The sequence below is a fragment of the Eretmochelys imbricata genome, chromosome 11, assembly GCF_965152235.1.
Source record: "Eretmochelys imbricata isolate rEreImb1 chromosome 11, rEreImb1.hap1, whole genome shotgun sequence".
In the NCBI taxonomy this organism is placed as follows: domain Eukaryota; kingdom Metazoa; phylum Chordata; order Testudines; family Cheloniidae; genus Eretmochelys; species Eretmochelys imbricata.
The window spans coordinates 39,792,374-39,809,700 of NC_135582.1; the positions used below are offsets into that span (position 1 = coordinate 39,792,374).

The following is a 17,327-nucleotide window of genomic DNA, read 5'->3' on the forward strand; positions in this document are numbered from 1 at the left end:
AAAAGAGATATCATCTCATGCATTTAAGCCTCTGTGGACTGTTGCATTGTATTTGTGCTGGAAGAGAGCTTTTATCTTTAATAATAATAATAATAATTAATAATAAAAACATCCTACACACCATGGCGTTTCAGACCAAGACAGCAGCTTCTTCAAAATTGCCATCCAGGCTGTATACTCCTCTTCACTTCTTCACTAGAGGAATGGCATTGTAAATTTACTAATTCTTTATAATACTTAAAAGTGACAGAGCAGGTTTCTTCTTGGTTGGGTTTTGTTAGGCAAGTCCAAGAAATGCTAGTCTGCAGTTTGAGGTATTAGGTATTACTCATATATGACATGGCAGCAATTTTAAATACTCAAAATGTACTCCTGGGAAAACCTTTACAAATATAATGAAGAAGAAATTAAATGAAATAATAAATACTTAATGCACTGTTATGATTGAGAATATAAGTGCAACAAAAGTTAGGAAGGTGAGAGTTATGGTTCCCAAAGCAACTATTACTTTCTCAAATTTTGCATTCTTTTTCAGGTAAAGTAGTTATTCTTTAGTGCTTTCGAAGACATGTAAGACGCTCATTCTGTAAAACAAAAATATACTGCCTTTTGGCTCCAAGCAGATCAAACATTGTTATAAGTACCATCAGTACAATTACTCTTCTTTCAGAATATTTAGCTGAAAGAATGGTATTACAGCTGAGTTTCTGTAATATAACAAGTTTTAAAATGGAGTTCTAGTCATGACATGTTACATTCAGCAGGCCTAATCCTTCCCTGGGGGGTACCATACAATTCTTATTTTCTTCAGTGGTAATTGTCCTAGTGTATATGAGGGCACAGTTGAGCTCAGTAATGTAAGCATTAACTTTTCTGTTTATCTTCTTACATCAAAAATATTTTTCAACTGTATGCAAAAGCATCTTGTCAGTGAATCTCATTAACTAATTAATGCTGATGAATTGAACACATAAAATGCTCTGTAAGTGCTAAGTATTATTTATTTTTATTGTTGATATAATATTCATTTTGAATTTAGACAATAAAGAGAAAAATTCCAGAAATGTAGAAAAGCCAGCAAATAATGAACTCAGCACTGAATTTCAGACAAATAGTATAGATGACCATAATATTGATGAGCAGCTGTCAGAAACGACAGATGACGACGAAAGCAGCAGTGAAAATGAAGATAGAAAAAGAAATGCACCAATAGAGTTGCTGGGAGAGGTAAATTTCACTCCCTGCCCCTGCCTCCCCGAACAGTGTGAACATAGACTGAGGGACCCATGTACTCTGCAGCACAGTGGGACCCAATTCTGTAGCAAACACTCCATAATTCTGCCAAATTCTGAATCAGTGTTGATTTATTGTATCTGTCATGTGCAAACATGCTTGCGACCATGTTTCAAAATTGAACATACTCATTGATGCACAATTCATCAATGATTATTTTCAGCAATGACTATTTTTTAATCTTTTGTTTTGTCCTTCAGATGACCCAGCTCTGTGGGCTTCAGTGGTTACAATGTTGTCTGGGTGTCTCAGCTCCGAATCTCTTTTCCCTTCATCATGCATGCCATCAAAACTGGGGAGCTTATCGTGAGATTCAGTGGTTCATCTGAGTTCAACAGGCCTCTATTCTTTAGGCAGTCTAGCTGCCCAGCCTGAATTTATGGTTTTCTCCCTGCTCCCTGGCCACAAACTGGTCTCTAGCCCTTGCTCCCTGAACCTGTCTTGTCTTTTCTGTAGAATAGTGATACACTATAATCAATTAATTCCCCCTTGTGAATAAAGATGCAGAGTAAGAGGCAGCTTTGGGCAAGTCCCAGCAGGACAAGATGACAAAAGAACCCAAGATGCTAGGCATCTGGCTACAGCAAAATAGTAAACTCTGAACAAAAATACTGAATTCTGTGGTATCTTGGAAAGATGCCAAAGCCCACAGCTGCACAATCAGAGTCCCTGGAGCCCTGAGTGAAATGACTGGGGCCATTCACATCTCTCAGAATTATTGTTTTCATGCTTGTAGACTCAGATGGCCACCATTCACACTTGGATTACATTTTTTAGGTTTGCATACCCATAAGGGCTAGAAACTTAATTTTTTAATAGAATCCTAAACCACACTTGTGCAGCAAGGGGTGAATTCTGTGGCAAGTTCTGCAGTTGTGGAATACTTGGGGCTCTGCGACTGGCACTGTAATGCTAAATACTCTGTTGAAAACTAGTATTTTTATGCATGTACTATGCAAACAAAATCTTTGCTGACACTCAAAAACAACTTTTCAAAAAATATTCCTGTATGAAAGATGTTTGCTTGTATTTAGTTGTTTGAAGAGGGAAAACAGTTCAGTCAGCTTTGTATGATGGCTTCTCTTCTAAGCACTGCAAGAGATCCTGAGTGCCCACTGTGTGTTTAATATTCAGTTGGAGTATGCAGGGTATATGGAAAAGAGTTTTGTTTTTTTTTTCCTTCCTGTTACCTAGACTTGAATATCAAAATGTTTGTGAAATGGTAGATGGTATTATTTTTTTTCAGCTAATTGGTTGTGTTTGCTCAACATCCAGTGCTTCCTTTTATTTTTTTTAAAACGAAGCATGAGATGTGTAGTGTTGCTGTCAAATGCCCCAATGGAGCAAAGTACTTAAGCATATGCTTATATCCCATTGATTTCATTAAGAGTTAAGTATGTGTTTTAAAGTTAAGACTCTGCTGTCATTGTGATACTAATACGCTTACAGGTAAAATGACAGTGCAGTAAGAAACGCTCTGGAATAAGATTTTTGCATGGCAAGCTGAAGAAAACCTTACTCAGCTCCTCTTTTGCGGGACTGACTATCTTTGCAGTCGCCGACAAAGCTTTATTAGTTGCTACTGAGTGTACAAAAGGTGGGAAGGGTCAGAGACTTAAATCTAGATCGTATGCTGTAGGAGAGACATGAGCAAAACTCAAAGTAGTGTAGGTCTAGGCTCTGCCTATTATGAACATAGCTCCAAGAATTTAAAGAGAACTGTTGACTTTAACAACTCTCAAACTGTCTACTTGACTTCAAATGAAAGAATAGTGATAATATTCATTATTAAAACAACAGCCAGCAGTTACCACACAGTGCTGTCTGAGATACTCTATTGTCTAAGGAGAGAAAATGATGATACCTCAGATACCTTTTAGCCAATGTTGATTTTTGGGGGGGGATTTTTTGGATTTTTTTAGTGGTGACCATTGTATTTATCATATTTGCTTATGTGATAATTAGTTTTTAACATCCTGTCATTAATTATATAAGTAGATTCTTATACTGCTTTTAACCATTGTCTCACTATGCCAATAATGCCACCTCAAACATCAGTTAAATGGGTCTGTTGTGGATTTCCATTTGTTAGTTTAGTATTACTGCTTTTAGGTCATTGAGATCTTTATGGATCTATGTTTGAGTTTGGGGTTTTTCCCCCTCCTACTTGATAGCAATGAATGATAGCATGTTTGAGATCCAAGACTGTTCCATCTGATGCCAAAAGTAAACTATGGACCCAACAGGTGTTGTCAGAGCTTGATTCAAGACCTTTGTCCACACTGTGCCATACTGACAGTGAAGCCTTGTGTTATTTACTCTTGTCAAATACATATCTCAGGGCTATTAATTTTTACCTTATGTGAGCACAGGTGTTACTTAGGATACCTGTTTTAAAAAAAATAATCAGTTCTCACATCAAACTTAGGCCACAATCCTGAAGACACTTAAGAGTGTGCATGACTTTACTCATGTGAGTAGTTCCACTGGAGTCAATTGGATTACTCATTTGTAAAGCAACACATGTACCAAGTTGTTTCCAGAGTAACTTGGCTGTGTGCTTAGGGTAACACAATTACACAGAAACATAGTCCTCAATTCTAAGATGTAGTAGCTGTGATGGAGTTTGTACAAGTCGTGGTGGGACTAGCAGTTGTTCACTGTCCCCTGGTGGATCTACTTAGAACAATAGAAAAATTCTGCACTTTATAGCTGTTGGAAAATTGATCAAAGTTCTCACTAAAGTATTTTTATATAAAAACTGACCAAACTTGGAACTAATTCTCAAAGCGTGCACATCAACAGTTTTCTATATTAACTTTCATACTAAACCATATTGTTCTTTTAGTTCCTGAAAGCAATTATGGATCAAGACTACAGTCTCTCAAAGAAACTTTGTCAGATGAGTAAGTATATATATATATAAAACTTCTTTACATTTCACCTGTTTCATTTTATTATTTCTCCTCATGTCTATTTTCTTAATTGCTGATAAATCCTTAGTCACCTTGAACGATTGGTCCATCAGCCCTAAAAGAGAGAGAGCCAATCACAACATGTCATTCATGTTGTTCTAGCCATTCCTTCGGCCACCCGCTGGCTAGGCTTTCAGTGGCACCAGACACCTGATTAGCATAGCACACTACAGCCTGGAACCCCTGAGCCCAAGCAATCCACCAGCCTCAGCCTCCCCAGTAGCTGGGATTACAGGCATGCGCCACTGTGTCTGGTGCTGATAAATAAATTTCTTAGTTGTTCAGGTGGCTTTCATTTTGGATTTGGCTTACATAAAATTTCTCTGTTTTCAGTAAGATGTGCCAGCTTCCTACATAAAAAATAATTCTTCTCCATGCAGGAGAGAATTCTGATGAAATCTCAAAGCATCCCTACCCTGCTACATTCTCTCTCTATCCACGAAACTGTAACCTTGTGGAATTCCCAGAGACAGATTTCCACATAGTTGGAATGAAGGAAGGAACGTGCTACGAAGCTAGCGCTCTCCCTTCCACCTGGATCTGTAGCTGCAGGCTTATGAAAGGTGTCTGAAGCATAGAGACCATAATACCGTATGGAAGCATAGTAGCAATAAGTAATTATGAGCATTGCAAAGATTTTTTTCTAAGTATTAATTAATTCTGCCACACAGCATCCCTATGTAGTAGACAGGTAGTGTAGTTCTAGAGAGGAGTAAACTGATGCATAGAGAGAGATTAAATGACTCGCTTGAGGACACAGTGAGTCAGTGTCAGAACCATTTATAGAACCTAGGAATCTTGACTTCCAGTTCCCTGTTTTATCTTCTAGCCAGACTATACGCTTCTCCAACCAAAATGGGGAAGGTAGTATTGCAAGTTACTGCAGACCAAATGGGGTGAAATTTTAGGAAACTAAGTCTAGCAAAGACAGGACCAGTAATAAATTAACAAATAGTGAAATTATGACACCACAGTTGACAGTTGCTTAATAGTCAAGTAATTGGGGGGAGGGGTTGGATTAACACCCATTTAACTTCAATAGCTAATGGACATTTTGGAGAAAGGATGTCTTTGTTAAAGAGTCAGGCCTTGTCTACACTACAGAGTTTTGTAGCGCAAGTTATGCCAACAGAAACTGGTATAATTACATCACTTGTGCATGTTCACACAACTCTCCTTCTATTGATGGAGCAAAAAAAGGTAAGAAGGAGGATCCTGGGAACTACAGGCCAGTCAGCCTCACCTCAGTCCCCGGAAAAATCATGGAGCAGGTCCTCAAAGAATCAATCCTGAAGCACTTACATGAGAGGAAAGTGATCAGGAACAGTCAGCATGGATTCACCAAGGGAAGGTCATGCCTGACTAATCTAATCGCCTTCTATGATGAGATTACTGGTTCTGTGGATGAAGGGAAAGCAGTGGATGTATTGTTTCTTGACTTTAGCAAAGCTTTTGACACGGTCTCCCACAGTATTCTTGTCAGCAAGTTAAAGAAGTATGGGCTGGATGAATGCACTATAAGGTGGGTAGAAAGTTGGCTAGATTGTCGGGCTCAACGGGTAGTGATCAATGGCTCCATGTCTAGTTGGCAGCCGGTGTCAAGTGGAGTGCCCCAGGGGTCGGTCCTGGGGCCGGTTTTGTTCAATATCTTCATAAATGATCTGGAGGATGGTGTGGATTGCACTCTCAGCAAATTTGCGGATGATACTAAACTGGGAGGAGTGGTTGATACGCTGGAGGGCAGGGATAGGATACAGAGGGACCTAGACAAATTGGAGGATTGGGCCAAAAGAAATCTGATGAGGTTCAATAAGGATAAGTGCAGGGTCCTGCACTTAGGACGGAAGAACCCAATGCACAGCTACAGACTAGGGAGCGAATGGCTAGGCAGCAGTTCTGCGGAAAAGGACCTAGGGGTGACAGTGGACGAGAAGCTGGATATGAGTCAGCAGTGTGCCCTTGTTGCCAAGAAGGCCAATGGCATTTTGGGATGTATAAGTAGGGGCATAGCGAGCAGATCGAGGGACGTGATCGTCCCCCTCTATTCGACATTGGTGAGGCCTCATCTGGAGTACTGTGTCCAGTTTTGGGCCCCACACTACAAGAAGGATGTGGATAAATTGGAGAGAATCCAGCGAAGGGCAACAAAAATGATTAGGGGTCTGGAACACATGACTTATGAGGAGAGGCTGAGGGAACTGGGATTGTTTAGTCTGCAGAAGAGAAGAATGAGGGGGGATTTGATAGCTGCTTTCAACTACCTGAGAGGTGGTTCCAGAGAGGATGGTTCTAGACTATTCTCAGTGGTAGAAGAGGACAGGACAAGGAGTAATGGTCTCAAGTTGCAGTGGGGGAGGTTTAGGTTGGATATTAGGAAAAGCTTTTTCACTAGGAGGGTGGTGAAACACTGGAATGCGTTACCTAGGGAGGTGGTAGAATCTCCTTCCTTAGAAGTTTTTAAGGTCAGGCTTGACAAAGCCCTGGCTGGGATGATTTAATGGGGGATTGGTCCTGCTTTGAGCAGGGGATTGGACTATATGACCTCCTGAGGTCCCTTCCAACCCTGATATTCTGTGATTCTGTGTCCACACTTGGTGGTCTAGCATCGACAGTGAGAGCAGTGCACTATGGGTAGCTACCCTACTGTGCTACTCGCCACCTTCTGCAGCTAGAAGTTGTGGGAAGGCAGATTGGATCACAGTGCATCATGCGTGTGGGCTCAATATCCCATGATGCAATTCTTTCCATCCCAGCATTCCATGGGCTTCTGACTGCATTTCGCAGCATTTTTCAACAGCCCGTTTACTGTGTGCCCGCCATCTTTGGTTGAAAGCATGTATCCCACACTGCTCTTTACTGTTGTAGTCACTGTTATGAATACCTCGGAATGATCATGCAGTATATCATGAGCTCCCAATTTGAACAGGAATCGGAGTTGCCTGATCTGTGTGCGCTCTGGAAAAAAAAACAACACAAGATTACTTTGGACATTCACGGAGCAGCTAATCACATTGAACTGTCACTTTTGGGCTCGGGAAACCAGCATTGACTGATGGGATCGCATACTTATGCAGGTTTGGGATGACGAGCAATGGCTGCCAACTTTTGTATGCGGAAAGTCACCTTCCTAGAACTGTGTGCAGAGCTTGCCCCAGCACACCAAAATGAGAGCTGTCCTCTCAGTAGAGAAGCGAGTGGCAATCGCTGTGTGGAAGCTGGTGACTCCGGACTGCTACCAATTGGTCGCAAATCAGTTTGGAGTGGGGAAGTCCATCGTTGGGGCAGCGTTAATGCAAGTATGCAGGGTCATTAATTGCATCCTCCTATGAAGGACTGACACTCTTGGAAATGTGCATGAAATATTGGATGGCTTTGCAGCAATGGGATTCCCTAACTGCGGAGGGGCGATAGATAGCATGTATATTCCAATTTTGACCTGGACCAACTTGCAGTGGAGTACATCAGTAGAAAGGGGTACTTCTCTATGGTACTGCAGGCGCTTGTGGATCACCCTGAGCACAATGAGTTTCACTGACATCAACACGGGGTGGTCCAGGAAGATGCATAATGCAGACATCTTCAGGAACACTGGCCTATACAGAAAGCTGCAAGCAGGGACTTTCTTTCCCGACCAGAAGATTCAAGTGGGGGATGTTGAAATGCCCATAGTGATCCTGGGAGACCCAATGTACTCCTTACTCCTGTAGCTCATAAATTCTTACATGGGGCATCTGGACAGCAACAAGGAGCCCTTCACCAATAGGCTGAGCAGGTGCAGAGTGACCATAGAATGTGCCTTTGACAGATTAAAAGCGCACTGGCACTGCCTTTATGGCAGATTAGACCTAAATGAGGAAAATATTCTCATGGTCATAGCAACCTGCTGCGCACTCCATAATATATGTGAGTCTAAGGGTGAAAAGATTCCCCCAGGCGTGGAGCACAGAGGCGGATCAGCTGGCTGCAGAATTTGAGCAGCCAGATACGAGGGCTATTAGAGGGGCACAACAGGGGGGCTATTCGAATCAGGGAGGCTTCAAGGCAACATTTTGACAATGAGCATCAGTAATGTCTTTCTATACAGTGGTCATGCTGTATTATCTTGCCTCCTTGCATTAAAGTTGTGATGATTCCTGACCAGGATTTGTAGTCAGCAAATGATCAAATTGCCGCTATGTATTTCTATCAGCCGCAACCACTATGTGCGGGACAGTTTGCTTTTATTAAATAACAGTTAACACACACAAAAGAATTGCTGGGAAGGGAGATAAGAGTGCAGGGCAGTATATGCTTTCCTAGCTGTGTGTAACTCCAGCTATCATTTTGGAAGCTGTCTGAAGGGGTGGAGTGAATGAGGTACCGAGACATTCTGAGAAGTTGCAAGGACTGTGTGAAAGGAGTTTGGGGGGTCATGGAAAGCAGTTTTGTATTGGCTATGGGTGGGGAGGGCAAGCATGCATCTGTTCTGCCTGGAGCGTGATTAGGGACGTCAACATCTCTGTTTGCTCCTCCATCAATTTTGTCATCTGCTCCTGGCCCTTTACAATTTGTTCCTTGCTCTCCTTTCTGTGCTGCCTTTCTATTTTAAATTTTTCATTCAGGGTCTCTCTCCACTCCCTGTGTTCTCTTTTTTGACCTCTGAGGATTGAAGCACCTCCTGTAACATGTCCTCCTTGATGCACTGTGGTCACTTCATTTTCCGGCAGAGGTGCTCTGCCAGTGTGTAGGGGGTTCCCTTGAAGGCCACATCTGCAGAAGTACAAGAAACAATACACAGAAGCATGATTGTTAGTTCATGCACAACATTGAATCATTATAGTAAAATATACCTCTTTTCACATATGAATCACTTTCTCACTGTCCCTTGGCAAGCACACATCTCGGGGAACACCCTAAACATGGTGAGTTTGGTCCAGGGAGGGAGGGTGGTCCTGGATGTTGAAGATGGGGCAAAGGGTCTAGGTTTTTTTAAGGGAATAAGTGCGGAAGAGTATTGCAAATTCTGCCCCAGTTTTCCACAAGCAGAGATCACTGAAGCCAATCTCTCACTCCTGAGGGTATGCAAGGGTGCATCTCCTGCATGCTTGGAAGTTCAGACCCGGTCCCTATGCTGCTCATCCATGTGCTGCTTTGGTCCCTGCTCAAGGAATTGCCGATTGGTGCATGAAAGTTTCCTACAATGTGGGAAGGAACAAAGCAGCTCTGCCAAGGAACTTTCAGCAGAGGTTTGCCAAGTACCTCCAGGAAAGTTTCCTAGAGTTCTTGCAGGAGGATTCTCATGAAATCTCGGTGTGCATTAACACACTGTTTTGCTGCACTACTTAGCTGCACAAGATAATGTGGAGCACACGCAAACACAGCTAGTCTTGTAGATTTCTATCCCTTCACCCACTTTTAGAATATTCAGAGCAAAGGACAGCTCTACCTCATATAACCGAGCAGCATCAACTCAAAAAGATCACTTACTAAGACTATCCTCTACTGCATCATGTGCGCCAGAGACTGGCTGCCAGGACTGCTAGACCCCTCAGGAGTGGAAAATAGGTCCTGACTCACTATGCCACTGGACAACCCTGGCGTGTGCTCCACGTCGTCCTCCATCTTGACCTCCTCATCCATAACTTTGTCCACGGGGTCGAGTCCCCTGTCCACTGCCTCCAGCCCCACTGAAGTATCCACAGGGCTGTTGGCAGTGGAGGTGGCGTCATTGCCGAGAATGGCATCCATTTCCTTATAGAAGCAGCAGGACTGCGGCGCAGCACCGGAGTGATGATTTGCCTCTCTTGCCTTCTGGTACGCCTACCTCATCTCCTTTATCTTCACTCGGCAATGCTGCATGTCCTGTTGTAGCCCTTCTCCAACAAGCCACAAAAAGTCTGTCCATAGGTATCGAAGTTCCTGTGGCTGGAGTGGAGCTTGGACTGCACAACCTCTTCTCCTCACACTGCCAGAAAATACAACAGCTCAGGTGTGGTCCAAGCAGGAGAGTGTTTGCTGTGTAGCGCCGCCATGGTCAGCTGTATACGCTGAGTAAACAGGAAGTGGAATTTCAAAAATTCCTGGGCCTATGAGGTGGATGCCTGTGTATCTAGGTGCAAGGGAGCAGAGTTTGAACTGCTGACCAGAGCTGTCAGGATGGGCATTGTGGGATACCTCATGGAGGCCAATTGGAGTGACATAACCAACTGCGGTGTCTTCACTGACGCTTTGTCGATATAACTTTGCCCCAAAAAGCTCTCTCTCATCAAGGTGGTTTTATTTGGTGGCAAAGCAAGAGAGTTTTGTCAGCAGAAGGAGCATTCCAGTGTGCACACTTCCACTGTTTTGTCTACAAAAGGCAGCTTAATAATAATTTTGTGTGTTTACCTATTCATTTTTAAATGTGAATGAATTTAGTTCCCAGAAAAGTAAACGACTAATAGTACTGATATGATTGAATGTGATATAGTGTGGCAAAGTGCTGTTGTAACAGGGATCAGTGAATAAATGTTTCTTGTAGGTTTCCATACAGTAACTGTGTATTTGTGGTTCCAGATTAGATTTCACTAATTTTTCAATAGATTAGGTTTTATAAATATTTTTTCCCTCGTGGCATCACTACAGGGATCAGTAAAGGCATCCAAACAACATTAACTCGGCATCTTCATTCCTGAACATGTTTGGGTTTATTTTATGTTTAACTTTATATCTGAATTTCTTGGGTTTGTTATGCCTATTTCTTGTATCATTAATACATTTTTGTAAGTTACATATTTACTGATATGTACTCTCAAAGTTAACTCCATCTTAATATAGTATTTCATGAGGAAATATAAATACAAATAACTGAGACATCATTGTTTGCATTTTAAGTCTCTGAAATCAAAATTATGCCACTATCTGACAGCATACACTTTAACAATATGCCTTGAAACTGTTCAGCAGTCTGTCAGTTGCTATTGTCACCATACAGAATTATTAACTTATCCTGTTGTCAAATTTCAGTTCTAATATATGAACCAGAAAATACTGAGGCCAAGCAGTTTCTTCCACTTCTTGAAGAAAAGTTGCTGATAGGTAAGTTTGAGAACAGTAACTAGCTGTTGGAGAAGCGTTCATGCTTTTCACAAGTAAACAATATTTGGGACTGCTGTAACTGCATGGACCCTATTTTATTTTTAAAAACTATAGGGTGAGAAATATTTTTATCACTTTTGTGTTTAATGTGTCTTAAGTGTAATATATTAGGCCAGTGGTTCTCAAACAGGGGTCTGGGGCCCCCTGTGGGGGGGTGCAAGCAGACTTCAGGGGGTCCACCAAGCATGGCTGGTGTTAGACTCAATAGGGCCAAGGGCAGAAAGCTGACGCCCTTCATGGGGCTGAAACCTGGGGCCCCGAGTCCCACCATCCAGGGCTGAAGCCAAAGCCTAAGCAGTGGAGTGCCTAAGCAACTTAGCTTTGTGGGTCCCCCTGTGGCATGGGGCCCTGGAAGGGCTGGCTCCAGGCACCAGCTTTCCAAGCAGGTGCTTGGGGCGGCATTTAGAACGGGGCGGCAGTCCGTGTCCCACGGCAGCAGTTCGTCGGCAGCTCCACTGCTGTTGCGGTGGCGGCAATTCGGCGGCAACTGCTTGGGGCTGCAAAATTGGTAGAGCCGCCCCTGGGCAATTGCTCTGCTTGCTACCCACTAACGTGTGCCCTGGCTTTTACATGCAGAAAACCAGTTGTTGTGGCACAGGTGGGCCGTGGAGTTTTTATAGCATGTTGGGAGGGCCCCTCAGAAGGAAAAAGGTTGAGAACCCCTGCATTAGGCTATAAAATCACATTAAGCAACCATTTCCTAACTGTCAATGTTCAATTTCAAGCACTAATACTGTCTTTCAGTATATTAGGATATCCTTACTGTAGACATTTGAGTTGACTTAAACAGAGAGTCATGTCTGGGAATCACATTTGCTCAGAAAATGCATACTAGACTGAAAAATGGTAACCCCCTTGTACAAAATCCTTTGCAGAGGCATAGGAGAATACAGAAGAACTTGGAGGAAGGGAGTTGCATAGATGGCTTTAACCTGTCATCGTCCTACCCCAGTGCTAGTTCAGCTGTGCCAGCCCCCCAACATTAGTTTGAGTGGCCTGAAGGCAACTCTAACTCAGACCAGATGCTAGTGCTCCCCGGGGCTAATACAACAGCCTAAGACTGTCTGGGGTGTCCTTTAAAACCCAGATGACCTCAAGCTGTTGTTGTGACATACTGTACCCCATATCCCACATATTCACCACTGTTATATGATTGTGTTATGTTTTGTACAAAGTATGCCTTATGAGGTATCATTTGAAAAGTCTTGATTTGGTGAACCTCATTATCCTGTTGAAATGAAAGTGTCATCAATGTATATGAAATTATGACATTTTGCTATATGTTTGTTACTGAAACTTGGTGAGTCTGGGAAACTCAGAGAGGACAAAGAAACGGAAAACTGAGGCCTTATGTGCCAATCTTCACATAGACAAAAGGTGCAAGCAAAAATTTGCAATTCATAATGAAGGATGATCAGCCGCTTATGTACACCATGAGTGCTGCCTAACCCCATGACACAGCATGGATTTTCCAGTATCTGGAGAAAAGTATAAATCAGGGACAGTGATGTCACCACAGGGCCTGCCTCTTACTGCCATCACTATACAAGGAAAACTAAGAGATCTCCATTGAAACTTTGGAAGGTGTTCCAGTTAGTATGCACTGCTGTTAAGTTTTGGATGAGAGAAATCATCTTGATTTTAGAATTATTAGCCTGGTAAATTTAGAATTTAGATTGTGGTTTTGCTATTTCCTTTTGCAACCAATTCTAATCTTCTGTGCCAGTTCCACTTAATCACTTAAAATCTATCTTTGTCTAGTTAATAAACTTATTTTGATGTTTAATCTAAACCAGTGAATTTGTCTAAAGTGCTTGGGGGATCTGCTCAGATTACAGAGGCTGGGACATGTCCACTACCTTTTGAACGAGCGGCAAACTTTGATCAAGAAGGTCTTGAGCAGTGTAAGATGCACATTTCTGGGGTGCCAGGCTGGGGGAATTTGCTTATATCTCCCTATATACAGTTCATGAATGGCTTGTGAGAGCCTTCATGCAACTTAGCAGGGTGCTCCTCTGCATGCTGATGGCTGAGTGAACAGAGCCTGGATGCGTTTGCTGTTCACTAGTATAGCAGTGTAGAAGATAGCCTAGAGGAGGCAGGAGAGTTAAGGGGGTATAGGGTTTCCACTGTCTGGATTGCACCTCGGGGCATGTCACAGTTGTATTAGCCCCTTGGGACCAATGGCATCTGGTGTGAGTTACAGTTGCCATCAGGCCACTCAAACTAATATTAGCAAGCTGGCAGAAACACTCTTTTTGCCTGCTATAACTGCTGTGTGGGCTGCAGGGAAAGAGAGTGGCATAGGAGTTGCTATACTGTCTCTGCTCCTCTCAGGATCCCCCTACCTTGGAGTGATCCTGTTGTGGTCAGCTACACCAGTTTTAGCTACTTTGTGCCAATATTATAGAATCATAGGACTGGAAGAGACCTTGAGAGGTCATCTAGTCCAGTCCCCTGCACACATGGCAGGACTAAGTATTATCTAGACCATTCCTGACAGGTGTTTGTCTAACCTGCTCTTAAAAATCTACAAGGATGAAGATTCCACGACCTCCCTAGCCAATTTATTCCACTGCTTAACCACCCTGACAGTTAGGAAGTTTTTCCTAATGTCCAACCTAAACAGCCCTTGCTGCAATTTAAGCCCATTGCTTCTTGTCCTATCCTCAGAGGTTAAGAAAAACAATTTTTCTCCTTCCGCCTTGTAACAACCTTTTACATACTTGAAAACTGTTATGTCCCCTCTCTGTCTTCTCTTCTCCAGACTAAACAAACCCAATTTTTTCAATCTTCCCTCATAGGTCATGTTTTCTAGACCTTTAATCATTTTTGTTGCTCTTCTCTGGACTCTCTCCAATTTGTCCATATCCTTCCTGAAATGTGGGGCCCAGAACTGGACACAATACTTCAGTTGAGGCCTAATCAGTGCAGAGTAGAGCAGAAGAATTACTTCTCGTGTCTTGCTTACAACACTCCTGCTAATACATCCCAGAATGATGTTTGCTTTTTTTGCAACAGCGTTACACTGTTGACTCATATTTAGCTTGTGGTCCACTATGACCCCCAAATCCCTTTCCGCAGTACTCCTTCCTAGGCAGTCATTTCCCGTTTTGTATGTGTGCAACTGATTGTTCCTTCCTAAGTGGAGTACTTTGCATTTGTCCTTATTGAATTTCATGCTGTTTACTTCAGACCATTTCTCCAGTTTGTCCAGATCATTTTGAATTTTAAACCTATCCTCCAAAGCACTTGCAACACCTCCCAGCTTCATATCGTCCTCAAACTTTATAAGTGTACTGTCTATGCCATTATCTAAATCACTGATGAAGATTTTAAACAGAACCGGACCTGGGACCCCACTCCTTATGCCCTTCCAGCGTGACTGTGAATCACGGATAACTACTCTCTGGGAATGGTTTTCCAACCAGTTTTGCACACATCTTATAGTAGCTCCATCTAGGTTGCATTTCCCTAGTTTGTTTATGAGAAGGTCATGCGAGACAATATCAAAAGCTTTAGTAAAGTCAAGATATACCGCATCTACCATTTCCCACCCTCCATTCACAAGGCTTGTTACCCTGTCAAAGAAAGGTATCAGGTTGGTTTAACACAATTTGTTCTTGACAAATGACTGTTACTCATCACCTTATTATCTTCTAGATGTTTGCAAATTGATTCCTTAATTATTTGTTCCATTATCATTCCGGGTACAGAAATTAAGCTGGCTGGTCTGTAATTTCCTGGGTTGTCCTTATTTCCCTTTTTACAGATTGGCACTATATTTGTCTTTTTCCAGTCTTCTGGAATCTCTCCCATTTTCCATATTGAGAGCAAAGTGATCACAGCACACAGATCTGGGCCAGCTTCACAACATTAGCCCTGTAGCTTATTATCTCAAAATGGATAATTGCCTTAAATCAGTTTTTAATTTAAGTATTTTATTGTATTATGAGAGTATTCCTATTTTAAAAATACTCTTCTGTGGCTAAGAACCTAAAATATTAATAGCATGTATTCATTTTTTTCTTCACTTTTAAATTGGTTTTGAAATGGGAAATTTCAGTCAAGTTCCATGTTCCCATAGTAGTACAGGTTGGAGACTCTTGTTTTCCTTGCAGACGAGATCAATTTCAGCAGTATCATTTTTATGATTTAACATGCTCTTGTTCTTTCAAACTGGCTATCAATCCTGTAAAAACAAATATGAGCAGTTTTCCTCACATGAGAAGTCCCGTTCACTTTCATGTTGTCGAAAAGCTGTGTGTATTTTATAAAATATTTTGGAAAATGGGTGTTGACTATATAGACAAAAAATTGGTGTAACTGACAAAAATAGTCATCCTATCACTATAAGACTGTTGCTGAAAGTTTCCAAAACCTGCACCATCTCAAACAAGATACATATTTGGAATATTTGTGAATATATGGACTGTTTACTAAATTCTCAGGAAAAACACACACATAATTTTCTTCCTGTAGTAGAAAAGGGAAAACGTTTGTTTAGATATTTCTTTGAAAATTAGACAGCGCTATCAAGCAAAACAATTGTATTAATCCCTCTCTGTACAAAGCAAAATGCAATGACTGATTTAGAATACAATTATTTTCTTCAGAAAAATACCCCAAAACACCGTGTACAACCTATTTATTTTGGATATATAAATTTGAATTTATTTGGAATATAATATCAAATATTATGTATTTATCACATGCCTGAAATAGTCAATTATTTACTAACCAAAACTTAAGACTTACCTAAAATGTATATCTTGTACCTGTATGCCTTAGAAAGTACACAGAATTTTGGTGATGAAGAGGGTGAAGAAACAGATGAAGGAAGCAGTGAGGACAGTGAAGAGGATACTAGCAGTTCAGATAGCAGTGATGATGAAGGAGAAGAAAGTTCTGATGATTCTGATGAAAATGTATAGCAGTTTGGTAATTCTTCTATACTCCCTTTAGGTTGATTATTTTGATTCTTCTGTACAGTCTCTTTTTAAACACCATATTAAAATGCACTGTTTAATCATTATAACTTTTCTCCCTCTTAAACTGCTGCATTCTTTTTCATATAGATTGCCTCCACACTCACACACAGCCCGCCATACCAGTGGTTCTCAACCAAGGGTACATGTACCCCGGGAGTACACAGGGGTCTTCCAGGGGGTACAGAAACTCATCTAGATACTTACCTAGTTTTACAACAGACTACATAAAAAGCACTAGCAAAGTCAGTATAAAGTAAAATTTCATACAGACAAAATGAGAAAGCAAGCAATTTTTCAGTAATAGCGTGCTGTGACACTTTGTATTTTTATGTGATTTTTGTAAGCTAGGTGAAACTTGCGATTATGCAGGACAAATCAGACTCCTGAAAGGGGTACAGTAGTCTGGAAAGGTTGAGAGCCACTGCATCAGACTAACTTTGTTCCATAGCATATTTGATGCTATAGACAAAATTGATCTCCTTAGACATAACTCCTAAAAAATTTTCCTGTTGGAGCAATCAGCTAGATGAAAAGCTAGGGTGCGTGTCATCAGTTGAGCAAAGACATGATTTTTTATTGAGAAATTTTGTGCTTTCCAAATTCATTGACACCAGTTCAACAGGGCAATAAAATCTTCCTAAATGATTGTGCAGAGCAATTGATTTCACACAATGCTGGTAAGACTCTGAATGGGGTAAAAAGCCTCTTTACAATTTAAAGAGAAATATACAGCTTCTTGGAAGAAATCAAACATACAGGTTTTCAAACAAATATTTTGTGTTACAAAATGTTGTCATTAAACCATATTTTTGGAAATACCTGCTAAAATTCTGTTCATGCAACCTGTCTCCTCCCACCTCACTCCCCCACAATTTACTTTAGATAATTACAATAGCCCTGACATAAGTGGGTGCAACTTCAATGGAAGTTTCTTGGCCAGATTTGGAGACAA

At 41.5% G+C, this 17,327-nt stretch overlaps 1 protein-coding gene across 1 annotated transcript in view; it reads left to right on the forward strand.

Moving 5' to 3' along the window:
• The window catches only part of ERICH2 (glutamate rich 2), a 43,639-nt gene extending 27,321 nt beyond the window's left edge, over positions 1-16,318 (forward strand). Inside the window, exons 10-13 of the mRNA XM_077830393.1 lie at positions 1,040-1,227; positions 4,142-4,199; positions 11,253-11,324; positions 16,176-16,318. Coding sequence (XP_077686519.1) covers positions 1,040-1,227; positions 4,142-4,199; positions 11,253-11,324; positions 16,176-16,318 — 461 coding nt within the window. The remainder of the gene's footprint in view (positions 1-1,039; positions 1,228-4,141; positions 4,200-11,252; positions 11,325-16,175) is intronic.
• The last annotated feature ends 1,009 nt before the right edge of the window (positions 16,319-17,327 follow it).